Source organism: Diceros bicornis, chromosome 28, assembly GCF_020826845.1.
Source record: "Diceros bicornis minor isolate mBicDic1 chromosome 28, mDicBic1.mat.cur, whole genome shotgun sequence".
NCBI lineage: Eukaryota > Metazoa > Chordata > Mammalia > Perissodactyla > Rhinocerotidae > Diceros > Diceros bicornis.
Window position 1 is genome coordinate 39,894,899 of NC_080767.1, and position 19,128 is coordinate 39,914,026.

Sequence of the window (19,128 nt, forward strand, 5' to 3'; positions counted from 1 at the left end):
GAGAGAATTATTCTAACTTTCCCTGGCCTTTTTGGACAGCATGCGGAATCATGACGACAACAATAGCGTCTGACGTTTATTGAGCCGTTTCTCTGCACCTGCTCCTGGGCTCGCAGCTGCGGACACATGATTTGCAGAATCCCATGTAAGCCTGTGAGGAAGGCAGGATTTTTGTTTCCACTTTAAGGATGACAAAACTGAGGCTCAGAGGGCTTAGGAGGGTTGCCTAAGACTGCACAGCGGATGTGTGGTGGGGCTGAGATTTGAACACAGGTCAGCTGGCTCCAAAGTCTCGGGGCTCAGTCGTCATCGTCACCACACACACACACACACACGCCTGCTTCAGCGGTTTCTGGGAAGCTGCTGTGGACACGTGTTATTGCTTCAGACGGCAGTGCAGTGCCGAGTGTCTGGCTGCTTATCCCTGCTCTACATGGATTCACAACACCTGAGTTATGTTGCCTTTTTTGTTTTTTTTGGTGGTGGTGCTGGGGCTTGTTTGTTTTAAACTTTATAAATTTTCTCTTCTTTCTCCCTCACTGTCAGGGCAGAACCAAGTCCCTGCCACCCCGCCCCTCGCCTCTCCTCGCCCCACCCCACCACTGTCAAATCTGCTGACCACGCAGGAGTGTAGGACATTAGCCCAGGTTCCCCAAGTGCGCCACTCTCAGGGACCCCACACTTGTTTCTGGGCAGGGACCATGACTTGACTCCAGGGTCGCAAGCACATCCTGGACGCTGGCTACCGGCAGATGAACAGACATTGGGGTGAGGAGGGTCGAGGCGCACGGTGAACCTGCTGCCCGTTTGTGTTTACCCTGGTAAAAGACATCCATGCACGGCTGGTCAGCACTGATGACTTTCAGGATTTTGGAGTACGAGGGGAGGATCCTGACGATGTTCCTGTGATACTCCAGCAGTTTCCCTGCTGTCTCCAGCTCCGAGATGCCCCCTGGCACCATCAGTCGGTTCTGGATTTCAGGCTCAGGGGGCCAGTCAAAGGTGGTATGATAAATCTCTGCAAGGAGAGAGGGATGCAGTTACAGTCACTGCCCAGTGGCTGCCAAGGACGCCACTGCATCTGGCTAGGAGCTTGCCGTCCTGGAGGCCAGAGCCTGCGAATCCCCAGCGGTGCAGGCTGCGCTCCGGCTCTGGGCTGGCTCTTCCATTACTGTTAACAACAAGAAAATGATGACACTACTCAGCACAGCGGGAAAGGCAGCTGTGACGATCCGAGCGCTTACTCAGTGCCAGGGGCTCTGATAGGACCCACCTGCAGACTCTCGTTTCATCCTCCCAGCAATCAGATCATAAGGTAGGTCTCAGTATTTTCCTCCCCATGTACAGAGGAGAAAACCAAGTCTTGGAGATGTTGGGCAACTTGTCCCATGTCACACAGCTGGAAAGGGGCAGAGTCAGGATCCCCAAATCCAGATCTATCTGCCACCAAAGCCTGAGCCTGGAGGTCAAGGGCACCTGGCCCCCCTGCTGAACCGCCTGGTATTCAAGACCCAGCTCAACATAAAGAGAGCTCGGCCTGTGGCATTTGACCCTGCGCTTGCCTGTGCAACCTCTCACGTACCCCTCTGCAGGTGCCCAGAGCAGAGTGAGGTAAGTGCTCAGTAAATGATGGGTGGGGTGATGGGGAGTGGAGATAACCGTACCTCCAGTTTGAGGGTCGACTCTCTTCCCCAAGTTTCTCTCAATCAGGACTGTGTCTGGAGCACTCAGCACGACTGGGTAGAGAAGAAAAGGGCAAAACCAGGCATGCTGGGCAGCGGATTCCAGACACTGGAACCTCATAAACCAATAACTCATGTTTCTTTTGCTGTATAATGACATTAAAACAACCACCATCTCCCATCCCCAAGAATCCCTTAAAAGAAAGGTCTTCTCAGCACCAAAACATAAAGGCCACAGTCTCAGGACAAAGGACAGGCCATACTTGAACGTTTCAACTGCTAACAATTTTCACTATCATAAATAATGCCATGAGGAACATCCTTGTGCATGATGCTTTTGCCACATTTGGGACTATTTCCTAAAGAGAGTGTCTGACTTGGGATTTCTGGAACAAAGAACCACTAAGGTCAAAACGAAACCCCACTTTTCTAAAAACAATCCCCAAATGCATTTAGCTTTATGAAAACTTTGATCACGCCATCCTCCTCTTTCCTGCTGCGTCATAGGCCCATCAAAGCCCCCTCTCAGATGGTGCCTGGGCTGAGGGTGGGCACTGGGGAGCTGGATACAGAGCAAGGTGCTCACTCATGGGGTCTGGGGACTATAGCTCTAGTGGGAGGGCCCACAGGGGCTACTCACTGACGTGTCTGGGGGTGATCCCGAGGGTCTGGATCATCAGAGCCTGCTCCCGAGATTCAGGGATGCCATCCAGGATCCAGCCCTAGGCAAAGAATTTGGAAAGGTGCTCATCTATTTTTACTTTTAAGATTTTTTAGAATTATTATAAAAGGAATATAAGGGCTTAATAGAAAGCCTGAAACTTTTAAGACAAAAGAAAATCAATGTTTCGGATAGCCACATGACCCTTACTTAACAACTACTCTCCTATTCTATTCCCTTCTGAATCTTACGTATGTAATTATAATCATAACACATGTATTTTATGTCCTGATTTTTTCCATCACGTTCTAGCTACCACAGCACTTTTTCATATCGGCACCTCTTCATTGCCACCATTTTCAACGGCTATACAACGTTCCACCAAGGGAGCATGCCACAGATACTTAACCACGCCCCATGACTGAACATTTCAACTGCTAACAATTCGCATTATCATAAACAACACCATGAGGAACATCTTTGTGCATATGGCTCTCTCCACATTTTCAATTATTACCTAAAGAGAGTTTCTCAGATATGAGGTTCTTGGGACAAGGAACCACTGCTGTCAAAACAAAATTCCACTTTTCTTAAGAACAAGCCCCAAACGAAGCATTAAGAGACCTGAGTTCAAGTTTCTGTTCTGTAGCAAACTTGTTATAGGGCTGAAATCCTTCAGACATCAGCCTCTTCTTGGTACAGCTAGGGAATTGGTTTAGATTTATTTTTATTAACTCTTTAAGTCCAACTGTGAAAGTAATACACAATCATACACTATGTGTAAAATACTGAAAAGCTGAAATAATAGTGCAAGTCACTAGTAACACCACTGAACCATACTAGCCACTATTAACATTTTGATATATCTCCTTCCAGCTTCACATCCAGATATCTTTTTTCCTGGTAGAAACAAAAAGGAATCACACTGTACATACTCTTTTGTAGTCTGTTCTTTTCATTTAGCAAAAACATTTCATGAACATCTTCCCACGTCACAAAATACTCCTTTCCTGTAAGTTTTCATAGCTGCCAGGCATTGAGTGAATTGACCTGCCGAATGTTAATGAATCCTATATTGTTGCTCATTTAGTTTCATTCCAGTTTTTCACCATTATAAAAAAACACTGCAAATACATCTTGATGCACATAGAATATCCCGGAGATAAATTTCTAAAAGGTGATACCTTCTTTTGTGACTTTTGATACATTTTGCCACATCCCTCTACAAAACTGCCGGGCCAGTTTATAAATGCAATGGCAGGTCACCTGTTTCCCTGCATCTTTGTCAACATCAGGCATTATCATGGGGGAAAATCTGTCCAGCAAAAGAGTATACCATTGCTGTTTGAATTTACGTTTCTTTGATCAATAGTGAGGGCCAATATTTTTTCCATATGTTTATTGGCTATTTGAATTTTTTTCTTTTTCAAAATGTTCATTCATACTATCTATCCACTTTCCCCTTGGGGCTGTATCATTTTATTTATTTATGAAAACTCTTTACATAATAAGAACATTAGCCTATTTGGCAAACACTACCACAGACCCTTTGAGGCAAACAATGTTGCCAACGTTTTCCACAGTTTGTCTTTGGCCTCTTAATTTTGTGTCAGAGGCTGTTTCTAACACTGGAGTTTTGGCGAAATCAATCAGTGCTGTCTGTCCTCTTTGGATTCTGGCGTTGTGTGGATGCATAAAAAGGGCTTCCCCACTGCAAAAGCTGATAAATATTCACTTGCATTTAAACGGTGTTCTCTTACGGTTTTACTCTTTACATGTAAACAGGTAATAGAGCCACATTTTGTTTCGAAAATGATATGAGGCTGTGATCTAGCTTGCTTCCTTGTGGCTCACCAACTAGCCCAACGTCATCTTTGAAGCAGCCCATCCTTTCCCCACTGGATGTCACTTTTTATCACAGTCTAACTGCTGATATCACGTGGGCTCTGGCATCTTTCTGCCTGTAGACTCTTGTATCATCCTTATACCAATTATGGTTTATAATTTATTGTTACATCTAATAGGACATACTCCTCCAGCTTTGTCTTTTTTTCAAAAATTTGTTCTTCCAGGTAAGCAGCAGAAATATCTTGTCAAGTTGCAAAACAGAAATTCTACTAGGATTTTGGAATGACATTAAATGTGTAGATGAATTTATGAAGAATTGACATTTTTGCAATATCAAGTCAACACATTATCTTCCCGTTTTCTTAAACTGTTTTTTTAATGTCCCTCGACAATGTTACTAAACAATTTCTAAAGTCCCATGAGTTTAGAATTACACACACACCCCACACTATTTAATGCTTTTGACTTGCTATCCAGATAAATTAGATAAACTGAAATACAGAAGAGTGAAATAAAGCGGCAAATTGCTTCTCCAGGCCTCCTTTCTGCAGTGAGGGGGCTCAGACAACCACAAGCTGAAGTGAGGTTTCTGACACTGGCTCCCAGAAGGGATCCCCCCTTGCCATAGACCCCTCCCTCTGAGTCATTATGAGAACTCAGTTGCTTTAAGGTCAGAGGATGGACTGACGGGGTGAACTCAGACTCAAGGTCACACATATCCCATAACATTTGATTTACAGAACACCGTGTGGGTGAAGGCAAGAAATGTCTTGCTTTAAAAAAAAAAAAAAGGGCCTACATTTCAATATTAAAATATTTAAGTTCCAACAGCCTCAACTGACAGTTAAAAAAAAAGCTGAACAAATTTACGGAGTAAAGAGTGTTGGAAAAACCAGGCATGCTTTCATTAATTTCTTAAATTATGCAGAAAAACGTGCAGCCACAGAGACCCTGGTTTCTAGAACTAATGAAGCAAAAGTGCAAAAAAAATTTTAACAGCCTTTTGCTCCCTCAAGTCCTTGTTATAGCCAGCCAGGCGCTGGGCTGCAGCTCTTAAAAAGCACAAACATCTACAGATGTGAGCACCGCCACAGGAACCAGGAGACTGGTGTCTGAGAGCTCCCTCACTTCCAGTTCTGCACGCTGAAGCAAAATTTTCTGAACTTTAGCTACATTCAGATGCCTTTATTTTTCTTTATTTGGAGGGGAGGGGTTGGGAGCCCACCGATTGCTTCTTCTAGGACAAAGGCTGGTAATTCTGTTTCGAGTCACTTTTTGAAGCTGAAAGAAGGTTGGAACTCCACCTTCGCTCAGCACCAAGGCCTCCGCTTTTAATATTGCATTACTGAGCAAGCATTATAATCTCGCCCATAAGTCTGCAGCTGATATCAGTATGTGGTCCAAAGCTTTTAGAACTATTCAGGGGAACAGCTCTCACCAACTTCTCACTGGAGAAAGTGGGCCTTCCAATTACACAGAAAAAATGTAGCAAAATGAGGAACATCTTCCTAATTAGCCTAGCCTCTCTGGTGCGGATGTTAAATTTAAAGAAGAAGAAGGTAGGGGGCTCTGACGTGCATCTCAGGCCACCAGCTCTCCAGGTCTGCTCTTTCACACTCAGGGGGTGATATGACAGTACCAAGAAACGAGGTCCCTGAGGGACCCCTTTGGACAGCACCCCCCTGTATCCTACTTAGCACAGCCCCACACTCTATGGGGAAGGCAGCCATGGAGACCCTTCACCCCTGCACCAGCCCAAGTCAGTCCACGTCGGTCCACCTGGAAAGGAAGGGCACAGTGACCAATTCCACTGTCAGGGACTGTTGGTCAGGGGCATCCTGAAGATGGAAGCCCGAGGCTTAGTGCTGGGAAAAGGTCTTCTTTCCCAGGGCTCTTGCGTTTATAGAGGGTCTGCCCAGTTGCAAAATGGACCACACTTTCAAGGGGAAACAGCAATTTTGGCTGAGAACAAGTTAATGGCTGCAAATTTTGGCAAAGCAAGAAGTCATAAATCAGTAAATAGCATCCGACCACTGCCATGGTGGGACACTCGTGAGGTTCGTGGGTCTGACTTCCAGGAGTGGCTGGATGCGGAGGTGTCAGTCAACTCCTAATTAGAATACCTTATCCATCTTCCCGACACTTCAGTGAACTGTCTGCTCCACTCTGGTGCTGCAGCTTTGTTCAGAGCAGGTTAATTGATATTCTGATGCCTTCACTCGTCATACCCCCGTGGCTCGGTTCTGTTTTATCACACATCAAAAAGGCCGTATGCTCAGGGCACTCCATGCACCAGCGCAGAGCGGAGGTCTGCACAGCTGCGAGGGGTACGGTATCACAGGAGGGACAAGCACCGAGCAGATGTCACAGATGGAAAAAAAGGAAAGAAAAGCAGCCAGCCAGCCTAGGGAACTTGGCGAGGCCCAGCAGAGACTGGCCTGATGCAGAGCCCGCATCTCGTTCAGTGTGAACACTGGCCTTTTCCGCACTCCTGACTATTATTAAAGCGCAATTAGCAACCTCACGTGCTAAGACTCTTGCCTTCTGGGTCCTCTGCCTTTTTGATGCATTGCCCCTGCCTCTTCCAAAGACCAGAGTGGGGCGCTCCCCTGGGTTCCTTCTAGGACGCCCCGATCTGGCTCCCAGCTCCAACTGCCAACTCGGGAGGCTCCATCCCAGGCGTTCCCTGGAGGCAACCTAAGGCTGAAGGTTCAGATTTGATAAATCAGATTCCCTCAGCTCAAAGTCTGAACCAGGGGAAGCATCACAGGATGCATCACAGGCCCACCAGCCACCTCCCTTTTTTTCCAGTGAGATATTAAGTGGTTTCCCAATATATGACAGAGGAAAAAAAAAAAGAGACTTTATCAGCCAGAAAAATGCATCTTAAAAGATCAAGTTTGGGAAATGGATATGGTCTCGAGGCCAGCAGTGAGAACGGTGAGACTGTTTTGATGAAGAGAAAAAAAAAGTGACATCAAATTGCTCCAGTGCCAGTGCCTTTGGTTTATATAAAACATTAAAATCTTAGCCTGCCCCATCATCTTAGGATGCCTTCCATATTCAACTCATCTGGAAGATAAGCAGCAAGAATTTTTATTTCAAAGTTTAATCTCAAACAACACGCAACACCTGCTGGCATCCCCCACCGCGCTCAAATATATGAATGTGGTCGGACGGGTTTTTCCTTAACCTGCTCCTACCCACGGACTCCGCCATGCATGCAAGGCGAGCCTGGGCTTTGCCCAGCCTTCCTTTGTGCGTAGCCCAACAACGCATCTGCTCAGACAAGGCTGGAATGTGCAGGAGGGATTTTTCTAAATAACCAACAGTGTTGAGGTCTACCCTTGCTAATGAGTGACACATGTGTGACGTTTTTATAGAAATGTGCAGTTCCAAGAAAATCTGTACTCCTAGATCTGCAGGTTAAAACTGCCCAATGATCCCCAGGGTGTCAAAATTTGGTAAAGCACAGATGTGAACGTTCAAGAGACTTTTTATTAGTTCCCAAATAGCTAGCAAGTATTTTAAAGTCAAATTCACATCAAATGTCTGTGGTGCCCCTGAAGCCACTCTGCAGAGGAAGACAGTTTGAAGACAACACTGTTCTATCCCCCAACGGACCAGTCCCACCCCAGCTCTGAGGCTGGGATGACGCCAAGATGACCCACTGCAGAGAGAGCTCGTTTTACACATTCACATTTAGTCTCAGGTTCAGACACAGTGGCCTCTGGTTGAAAGTGAAAGAAATGGATAATCCAACATTAAGTTAATGGGACCATTCCTCTCAAACATTTTAAAGCGTGTCTGTGGTACAGACCCACCTCTTTGGAAGCAAGATTAGCTCTTGAGAGTATCAGTTTATCATGGTGGTAAAAAGCAGGGACTTTGGAATCAGCCTGTGCCACTGCCAGTTGTGTGACTTTACCCAGTCACTTCGACCCCTCTGGACCTTATTTTCCTAATCTGCAAAATGGGTACAATAATAACAATCTCTCTCATAGCTGTTGGGATAATTAAATAAGGTATACAAAGAAACAAACAACAACAAAATAAGCACCTGGCATTAAAGAAATGGCCCAATGTTAACCAGATTTATCATTATAATTTGAGTAAGATGAAATATGTTCTTTCTCTCTACCTACTTTCAAGAAGGAACCCTACTTAAGTTTGTAGAATTTAATATGAAGAATTCACTTAAAAAGGCAATCTCTTGGAAAGAGAAGTAACTGGCCTTCCAGATCTGAACTGAGGAAAGCTTTCTAACTAAAGATGGCTTGGGAAAACACATTTCTATTAAAATGAGGGGAGTCTAGTGGGTTGCCGGCTACTGCAGACTGCTTAGGTGTGCCCATCCGTTTGTCAGAGCCTGACCAGAAGGCCCTGCCCCAGGGGAGTTTGCTCCTCCAGAAACCACGGTCAGGAGCCACCTGGGACGCCAGCCTGAGCCCAGCACATGGAAAACAGGCATCACACTGTTACAGCGGGCTAAGAGCTTCAGTAGGAAGACCTAGGATCCAGTCACTCATCACTCCCTCCTGGTGGGTGCTGGCCACGCAACTGGTCACCTTCCCCTCTGTCCAACCGTCTCTGGTGTGTCTGGGTCACTTCCTTCAGAAAATACACTCCCATTCTTAATCCCTCTCTTCCAGTCAAAGCAGCCTTCTCCCTCCAGCTCAGTTCCCTGGGGACATTCACTCCCAACTCGCCCAGAGGCCAGGACCACTTCCAGAGACTAAACCCCATTCTGTTGCTCCAGGAAAAATCAAACCTAACCTACTGCTGACAAGGGAATGTGAGGAGGTCTATTCTGTCTCCAGAAGATGAGAATTCATCAGTCTAGATACTAGTGCATTCCACAGAGTCTCAATAAATAAGAGGCATACCAATAAAATACACATTTACTCTTGTATGCTAACCAATACTCTTATTCATAATTAGTATTATCGGTAGTCAGTGTGTTTAGAATGAAAATTGGGGGTAGTTAGTATGTTACAGGTTATAGCTTAAAATCATCCACTTTAGTTTCCACAGTTCTTTTAAATCCTATTAACTGACAGAATTGAGTCAGATGGGGACCCCTGGACCCCCAATTACCAGCTGTATGACTATTTCCTTGTCTGCAAAATAGGAATAATGCTGCTAGTGCCTGCACCTCACAGTGTTTAGGACGGGACGCAATGATGTACGGAAAATGCTAGCACAACATCTGGCAGCCTGGAGGTGCTGGAGAAATGGGAGTTGCTCACTGTTTTTCAGCCTGCTGGCACACCATACATCATGCTTCCCATTGTTGACAGCTAACTGAAAAACTAAGTAACACTAAGAGCTTAGGAACGGGGAAACGAGGAACTGTGGCCCTTCTGCTCTGTCCTCCTAGTAGGCATTTCCAGCTCTCAGGAGGCAGGTCTCCACTCTGGCCTCTCAATCAGCCCTCAACCTGCCAAGCGTGACGTGGTTGCTGGTTCCAAGTTCAGTCTTGTTTCCTCTGCTGCTCAGAGTCCACTGAGAGCTGCTCAACCATCAGCTTCTGTCCTGCCTCCAGGCATCTATCTTTCCTCCCCAGTGGCAGCGAGAGGGATCACAAGATGCATCCCATGCACCTGCCGCCCACAGGGCGCACGGGGGCTGCTGCTCAGCATGAAGAGAGGGGGGCCACATGTGCCATTAACAAGCCCTCCATCACACCAACCAGGGCCAGCAACACCCACAAACGAGGGACCGATGAGGTCTACTCACCGGGCTCCACCGCACCATGCCGGGCCCTCAGAGCCCCTGCCTCGCTGTGACGCATGCCATGAGTTTTCTGAGCAGAGTTCAGACCTCCCCTCTGATGCCCTGGAATCCTAACTGCATTTGCATTAGAGGAACACACAGCCCCGGGCCCCAGCAGGGCTGTTGATCAATAAAACTGCACTCCTCCGAGGATGCCAGTGACATCTATAAACCCGTGAGTGTCAAAACAATGGCAAGAAAATCCTGTGTTCCTACTGTCAGAGGATGAAAGCCGGGTAATTAATGCCAGCCCAATGACACCACAAGGAGAAATAAAACAAACAGCTGGTGGTTCTGTAGACCAGAATCGGGCTCCTCTACTCCGTTAGCATTTCCACTATAAAATACTGACTCATGTTATGGGCAGGGAAGCATAAATCTGAGACCAAAAAGGAAAAAAGAAAAAAGACTCTAGAAACCTGCGAAGTAAACTTGAAACTTTTGGTTCCATAGTCAAAAGTACACTACATCATCTCCTCCTTTATCATGAAATCACTGAGAATCTCTGTGATAGTAAATGATATTAGAAGAGGTTAACCTGTGAGTGGAAGGTATAATTTTGCATTTTATGTAAAGGAAACATTCCCCCCAGTCCCCCACCCCGTTCTGGCAATTGTGGGGTTGGGGACGTGATCTTCCATTGTGCATAGGAGACCTTCCACCTGATGCATGGAATTTTGGGGACATGGTCAAAGTTTGGCCGACCAAAGTTTTGCATTTGATGATGGCATTCTTTCTACTGCTCAAGAAGGGAGATTATGTGGAGCCAGACGTTTTGACCTTGATGGATTTCTAGAAGGTCTGTTTTTCTTTTAAGTAACACACGTATCCTTCCTTTAGAGCAGCAGTGGGTTTCCAGTGCTGCAGACTCCTTTTCTGTAAAATGGGAGCATTTCAATACTTACCACCTACCTGCACTGTTAGCCGCATGCCCACGAAAGCGGGTGCTCTGTTTCCTTTGTTCTGTTTTGTTCCTAACACAACATAGAACAGTGCCTGGCATACAGTAGGTGCCCATAAGTCTTAGTTATTGAAAACCTCATAGGACAGTTGTGCGAATCCCATCAGAAAATGCCTCAGAGCTGGCACTGTCTGGCACATATTATGTGCTAATAAATGCTGCCTACCCATTATTTGTGTCTTTATCTTGATGGACCAATTCTGCTTCCAGCACCTGTGTTTGGACTTTGTTCTGGCCTTCATTTTTATTCTTCCCGATCTTTACCATAACAAGATCACAGGCCTGATGAGTCGTGGGTGTGGGAGATCAAAATTTGGCCACCCTGAAATATATCTCTTTACCTTGATTGTTTTCTCTGAAGGACATTTGACCTCCCCCACTAACTGCCTAAAGAATTTGACATGGTGGCTCCTTCCTGGAACAGATCTTCTATCATGATGGCTATAAAGATAATGTAAAATAGATGTTACAATGGGAGGGGCATCAAGCCCCTTTTATCAAAAACTCTGTCTCTCCCTGACCACATTATCTATAGATGACCCCGAAAAGAATTGTCCTCCTGCCCTCTGAAGTCCCAGGCCAGTACCCACCCCCAACACGCTCCTCGCCTTTAGCTGCAATACTTAAGCAAGCAGCTTAGACAGAGGGATGAGTTGCTCATTTCTGAGTTTCTCCCATGTATACATGTTATTAAACTTGTATTATTTTCTCCTGCTAACCTGTCTTGTTAATTATTTGGCCAGCCATACGAACCTTAAAGAAAAGGGCAGAGGGAGATTCTCTCTCTGTGCCCAACATGGGCAAGGTAGTATTTTTTGAACTTGCTGAAGTAGAGGCCTGTTTACGTCCCATTTAACTAACCATGCGCTCTTGTGGACAGGTTTCATTTTTCACTCCTTTGCTTTTGGTGGGCGGGTTAGGAAGACTTCTTGACCAGGTGCTGGGGAATGAGAGGAGACAGTTGGAACTCAGTAACCAGAAGGCAGAGTGGGGCGGCATTCCTGCACAGGCTTCCATTTGGCGGCACCAGGGGAGGATGCAAAGACACAGCAGGTCTAGTTTTTGTTAGTCAAAGTGTGGCTTCCACTCAGGTGGGGGCTCCGAGCATCACCGTTTAGGAAGCATAAAGAGATGCTGCAACACGACACGACTGAGGAGGGTACCGACCACCAGCTGAGCACCAATGCAGCGAATTCCTGCCTCAGTCATGCTAAAGGTCCCTTCCCCACAGCCCAGCTCAGCCTTCAAAGGAGGGAGCCACATTCTGTGTGCTTGGCTTCTTGCCTTATACTCGGCAACCTTCTGAACCAGTCCTAACCTCCAGAGCCATAGAACTCGATCCAAAGTGGAAGCTCACAAAATGAAAGAAAAACCAAGGCAAATGGAGAGAAGCCGGGGAGGCAGGCTCCAGCTGGTTTTGAAATTTCATTGATTTTTTTCCTCAGGCACCACATTTAAAAGACTGCTAATTCTCATCCAGGCAGGTACAAGGATGTTACAGAACTCAGTCAAGTAATGACTCGGAACGCGTGCTGTGCGCGCCCCTGGTGGGTCACGAGCCGATCCCAGAAGGGTATAGGACTCTTCCCAACACACAGTGAAGCGGGCCGGAGCAGTAGTCTTCTCCCACCCAGAAGTGGTCCTACTTGTTTTCACCCGCTCATCTTGCACGGGAAAATCATCTGAGCTCTGCCTAAGTGACCTCAGGGCCAGGCACGGTGCTAAGAACTTTACTTGTATGAGCACATTTAACCAGAGAGCACGAGACAGCCTTGCTTCGGACAGTGCACTGAGCACCCCAGAGCCCAGGCGGCCGGCCTGCAATCACAGGGTACTCCACATGGAGATGTGCCGAGGCCTGAGCAGCTCTCCCCACTGGGTCCTTCTGCCTTCTCCCTAGCTGCTGTCCACCAGCCTAGACATGCAAGGGATGGCTCAGGCCAGCAGAGGCTAACACGAGCCATCTGCAGAGCCCATAAATCACATTCCTGATGAGAGGAGGCCTCTCCATGGGTGCCTTTTCATGGGTGATAAAACTCCCATCGTCTGATAAGCCACCATAATTGGGCACAAGCCCTTCCTTTCCCTCACAGAGCCAGGGAGAAGGGTGACCATACATTGAAACACTTCTTCTCTTTCTCTTAGCCAGATATTTTCCTGCCCACAAAATTCCACCTCAGTCTGGTTCTGGTGATGCAAAAATGCCTTTGTCAAAGGGCTGGCACAAGATCACAGAGTCCCCAGCTGAAGCCAGGCCTGGCAGCCAAGTAGCCAAGAACCTCAGTGTGGTGGTGGGTAAAGTGCCCCACTGGCCTGGCCCACTGGTCCTGATGAAGGCTAAGGCTCTTCCTCCATCCAGGCCTCAGTTTCCACTTTTGTAAAAGGTTTTAGGTAGGATGATTCCTTTTTTTTTTTTTCTTTGCGAGGAAGATCAGCCCTGAGCTAACATCCATGCTAATCCTCCTCTTTTTGCTGAGGAAGACTGGCTCTGAGCTAACATCTATTGCCAATCCTCCTCCTTTTTTTCCCGAAAGCCCCAGTAGATAGTCGTATGTCATAGTTGCACATCCTTCTAGTTGCTGTATGTAGGATGCGGCCTCAGCATGGCCGGAGAAGCGGTGCGTCGGTGCGTGCCCGAGATCCGAACCCGGGCCGCCAGTAGTGGAGCGTGCCCACTTAACCGCTAAGCCATGGGGCTGGCCCAGTAGGATGATTTCTAAAGACAGTATTTTTTTTAAAAAAATAAGACATGGGCCGGCCCGGTGGTGTAGCGATTAAGTGCACGTGCGCCGCTTCAGCGGCTGGGGGTTTGCAGGTTCGGATCCTGGGTGCGCACCAATGCACCGTTTGTCAAGCCATGCTGTGGCGGCGTCCCATATAAAGTAGAGGAAGATGGGCACGGATGTTAGCCCAGGACCAATCTTCCTCAGCAAAAAGAGGAGGACTGGCAACAGATGTTAGCTCAGGGCTGATCTTCCTCACAAACAAAAAGACAAGACAAATTGAAATTCATCCACAAGGCACGATTACTTTAACGATATGCTTTTACCTAATATTATAAAATCAAGCGTCCTGGTGGTTCATCCTTGTTACAGTTGATTAAAGGAATGAAGAGGGAGGACACAGGGTCCTTGGTCTTGGCATAGGGCACCAAGATCAAATTGGAAGACTGGTTCTCAAAAACTTGAACACCAGGTCTTGGGGTCAACTCCACCCTCGGGGTGCAGCAGTTGCACATGGTCAAGCTGTAGGAGACCAAGGCCAAACGGGAACCTTGAAAGCACTGATAACGGAAAACAATTTTAAGTGATGAGGAAAGTCACTAAACAGATCTCCACAATTCACATAAAACCAAGCCAGGGCAACAACCAAGAAAATTCTCCCCAGAGAAGCCTTAGGACAAATACGTTCCTGTTGTCGAAACCGTCATGAGGACATTCAGATTTGATTGCATAGTTGTGTTGGACTTGAAACATCTGCCCTTCCTTGGGCCAATAGCAACTTGGGATAGTTGGGACAGTTTCATTGCCATGGTGGTGCAGAACTGGGGAATTATCTGGATGGCATTCATTCACTCATTTCATAAATATTTCCCAAGCTTGGAGTCTGTGCCAGGTACCAAGTGAGATGCTGGGGGATTCTGCAGTGAATAGGATAGATGGGGCCCCTGCCCTCCCAGAACTCACATTCCTAATTACAGCTGTGGAAGAGCAGAGGAGAAGAGCAGGATGCTGTGAACTCGTGTAGCAGGAAACCCAGCCTCACCTGGGGCTGGGCGAGGTCGGGGGGCCTGCTTGAGGAAGTGACTTTAACCTAAGACTAAGGAATGAGAAGCAGCTGCCCACCTACAGTGTGGGGGTGTCTCTGGCAGTGAAAGGAGCACGTGTGTATTAGTTTTCTATTGCTGCATAACAAATTGTCATGTTCTTAGTGGCTTAAAACAACACATTTATTATCTGAGTTCCTACGGCCAGAAGTCTGAGCACCGCTTGGCTGGGTTCTCTGCTCAGGGTTCTCACAGGACAGCAAGCAAGGTGTCAGCTGGGCTGCATTCTCATCTGGAGGCTTGACTGTGGAAGAACTGCTTCCAAGCTCACTCAAGTTGTTGACAGAATTCACTTCCATGCTGCTGTAAGACTGAGGGCTCTGGTTTCTTGCTGACTGGAAGCTGCCCTCAGGTCCTACAGGCTGCCCATGAGGGCTTCTCCAACGTGGCAGTTTACTTCATCAGCCAGTAAGGAGCATCTTTCTCTCTGGTCTGCTAAGGCAAAGTCTTAGATAATCTATACAATGCAGAGGGATGAAGCTGGGCTGCAGGCAGGCCCAGGCCTCACAGGGCTTTAGGGATGCATGCCAAGATGGATGGGAATCAGTGGAGGGACTCAGTAAGGTGTTTTAAAAAGACAAATGCTTCTCTATGAAAGGATGTTCTTTCAAGAGTGTTAAATCAGTTGCCTCCAGGGAAGGAAACTGGGTGGCTGGGGGACAGGAGTGGGAGGGGAACTTGGGTACCTTTTGACTTTTGAGCTATATAAATGTATTGCAGTCAAGAAATAAATTCATTCTTTTTTATAAAGTGATCCCTCCAACGGCAATATGAAGAAAGGATTAGGAAGAAACTAGGGGAGCTGCAGGGAGATGGATTAGGTGCCAAAGAAAGGAAAGGGATTCTTAGTAACCCAGAGAACTGGAGAACAAAGGTGACTATGGGGAAGGTAAGACTTGGAATCTCTGGTACGGAGCCTTTCCACTCAAGTTCCCTGAACTCGCTGCCTTATTTCTTAGCCTCCCTTTGCCCTATAGATGTGAACAGGAGAACTCTCAGACTTCAAGAACCTGACTGTCCCTAAGAAAGGCCAGTGGGTCCCCAACAGGTAGAGCCCACCTCCTTTTGATAGTTCCAATACAGAGTGCTAGTGTCTCTTTCTCTAATGCAGTTGATGGTCACTTCAAGGAAATTCTTCAAAGAGATTGCATTAGACCAAAAAAAAAAAAAAAAAGAAAAGGAAAAACCCCAACATTAACTACAGAATCCTGACGGGCTGTGATTGCATTCTTTTTCCCTGAACACTATTCCCTGCTTCCTTTCGTGCTCTAAATTACCAATTCCAGTCCCTGTGTAGCGAAATAATAATAATTACCATATAAATGAATATGCATATGTGTCATTTTTCTCCCTAAAAGCAAGAAAGCCTGTTTATTTTGGATGAGGGTTTGTTTTCTTTCTGAACAACCAAAGCATATAATTAAACGCCTCACCTCTTACTCTTGAAATCCTGTCTCCACCGGGAAGAGATGAAAAAGGTACTGGATGCCCCTTGAAGCTCAGAACAAATTTTAAAAGAAATTAAAGGAGATATTTCTTTGCTCTGCAGGTAACGATGGCTTGGACCTGCTCAGAATACGAATGTAAGGCTGGAAGGGGCTTCAGTGCTCAAGCCCAAGCCCGTCATTTTACAGATGGAGAAATGGAGGCCTCAGGAAATGAAGCACTTGTGAGGGGACACAGCCACACGCTGGTGGGACGGGAACAGAGGGGCAAACACACGACTCCGTGTTTGCCTCTCAGCCCTGGGTCTGACTGTGGGGCCTTGAGGAAGACTCTGCAAGTCTTAGGGTCTGCATCCCTAAAACAGGGGTGAGGACAGTCCGCCTCCGTGGGCTGTTGTAAAGACGAAACGAGATCATGCATGTGGCACTCAGCCCTCAACACCCCATCCATGGTCACCATCAACGGAATAATAATCACTACTTCTTGGCATAGTGCACCTTCAACGTAGTGTAGTGGCCAAAGTGGCAGACCCCGTGTTCCAAGTCTCTGGAATCCAGACAACACCTACCACCATCATCAAAACAGTAATAATAATGATAATTAACACCATTATCAATATTAATAAAAATAGTATTAATTCAGCCAGTAGTATTAATTATAATGCACAATATAGTCATATAGTACAATGTAACTAATAATAACATCACTTATAATTCATTAATAACATTCTTATTAATGTTATTATCATTCTGATGGTGGTGGCAGCTGTCGACAAGGACTTGGGACACCTGGTCTCACACTTAGCCCACACTGCAGGTACACTGTGCAGAGAGGCTGGGCAGATAAAGCTTTTAGATAAGCTCAAGAAACTTTATAGAAGCTGAATACGCATTTGAGAGACTATTTTTGATCACTGAGGGCAAGTTTTGGATGTCTAGTTGAAATCACAGAGAGAACCACCATATTCTCCCTAGAAACCATGACTCAGTGAGTTATGGAGGTTCTTTTTTAAATCATATGCACAAACCGGCCCAGGCCAGCTGGCTCCTGTGTCAGGCATGAGTTCCCGGGGGGCATCTCACTGTGGAACGCACCCCACACCCCAACCCCACCAGTCTACACCTCTGAATTCCAGGTTGAACACTTACATAGAAATATTTCACTTGGGATGCACTAACTTATAAAAATAAGTTACAAAAAATAAGCTTGTTTCACAAATTTCAAGATTGTGAAGGATGGCGTCTTTGGGGGTCGCTCAGCAGTCCAGATGCTCTGGCTTCCATGCCAGTTGGTTGAGGTTCACCAATAATATGACAGTGGGTTCCTCCCTTCCTTTATTTCCTCCCTGCCTGCCTCCATCACACCCTCAGCCTTCCACCCAGCTCTGGGGTGTAGACTGGAGACAGGGGCCCGCAGAGGCACCCTTCCCTCCTTGTAGATACACCCTCTTTGCTGGCATATCTGCCAGGCCCCACGCCAGGACCGCTTTCTGCTGTATTTCCCAAGCACCCATCTCTAGCTAGCACCATGACTGCATGTTTTACTTATTTATTTGGTTTACTGTCTGTCTCCCCGCGGTTAGAATCTGTGCTCCTTGAGAGCACAGCGTTTAACTCTTTTGCTCACTGCCGTGGCCTTTGTTGCATAAGAGAATAAACAAATAAACAAACAATCGCCTTTAGGAAACTCTGGCTGGTGGGGCAACAAATCCTGGCAAGGCATTTGGTAAGCACAGTGACGGAGGGAGCCAGCAGACCTCTGGGCCCCACAGAGAGCACACAGCCATTGCCCGGTCTTGGAGCTCTCTGCCGGGGCTGCACAGCAGGGCCCTGTGGCCAGGAGTCAAGTGCCTGCCCCGTGCTCCTGCACTTCACCAGCCTGGGTCCTCATGCCAGCCCTGCTGCTCCAGCTGTGTGGCTTTGAGTGTACCTCAGGTCCTGCATCTGTAAAATGGGCACAATAATAATAACACTGTCCTGGTAGGGTCATGTGAGGATGGGTAAGGAGCTGGGCATGGTGCCTGGTCCGAGGCACTGGCTTTTCTCTGGGCCAGGCGGAGGGTCTGAGCAGAGAAGCTGGGCTTGCTCTACTGCTTGCCAGGCCCCAGGGCCTCTTGCGTTCCAGTGGTCAGCTGGGCTCAGGCTCCAGACCTCTGCTGCACCAAGGCAGCCTGTCAAAGTGAACATTCTTGACCGTGAGGGAGGGCCTGCAAGCAGAACCACTGGGACACAGCAGTTCCTGATGAAGCTCCTGGGTCACAGGGTGGTTGGGGGTCCTAAGTGTCTTAAAAGGAAATCTGAACTAGGCATGGGAAAGCCCTAGCTGCCCTTGCTGACACCGTGACAGACCATGGAGCCATCTCTGCTGGGACTTCCGGTTGGCAGGGCTGTGACCTCGGCTCATGAGTAGCCCACGTTCCTCAGGGCAAGTGTGACTCCTGGGACAGGAACTAAAGAATTACTCCTCTCCCATGTGTTCAGAGCCACAGCTAATCACGCTCATAGTCCTGGTTCCAAGAGCTCTTGGCATATTGCATTCGCCTGATGTGCAAGGCTTTATCCAGTTGTGCTTTTAAATACAGCCCCCAGCCCGCTGAGGGGTTCCAGTCTGAGTGATTTGGGTACACTCATACCAAAGGAGTAGCACCCCTCAATATTTGGCCAAACAGGGTGAGCATTGCTGGTGAAAAGGAGAAACAGTTTAGCTCTACAGAGCAAAGAGAAGAGAAGCAGACCCAAATGCCTCCCGTCTGGTGATCGGCAGTGCAAGAGTTTAATTCGACTTGGCAAACTCGTAATCAATTATGGATTAAGGCTTAGAGCATTTTGTACAGGAAAGTGCCAGCCCGTTTCCAGTGACTGAGGACGTTTTCCCCTCCCCTTTATTCCTTGACAAATGATTGTTTTGGCATTTCCTAGATAAGACAGTG

General features: G+C 47.1%; 1 protein-coding gene across 7 annotated transcripts in view; it reads right to left on the reverse strand.

Moving 5' to 3' along the window:
• AK8 (adenylate kinase 8) overlaps positions 1 to 19,128 on the reverse strand; it is a 124,529-nt gene that overhangs the window by 81,112 nt on the left and 24,289 nt on the right. For 6 of the 7 annotated variants that reach the window (XM_058524379.1, XM_058524378.1, XM_058524380.1 and 3 more), the window contains 3 exons: positions 2,323 to 2,404; positions 1,665 to 1,736; positions 818 to 1,018 (listed from right to left, as the gene is read on the reverse strand). In XM_058524379.1, the coding sequence (XP_058380362.1) occupies positions 818 to 1,018; positions 1,665 to 1,736; positions 2,323 to 2,404 (355 nt within the window). The remainder of the gene's footprint in view (positions 1 to 817; positions 1,019 to 1,664; positions 1,737 to 2,322; positions 2,405 to 19,128) is intronic. The other variant, XM_058524381.1, reaches the window with a different exon arrangement.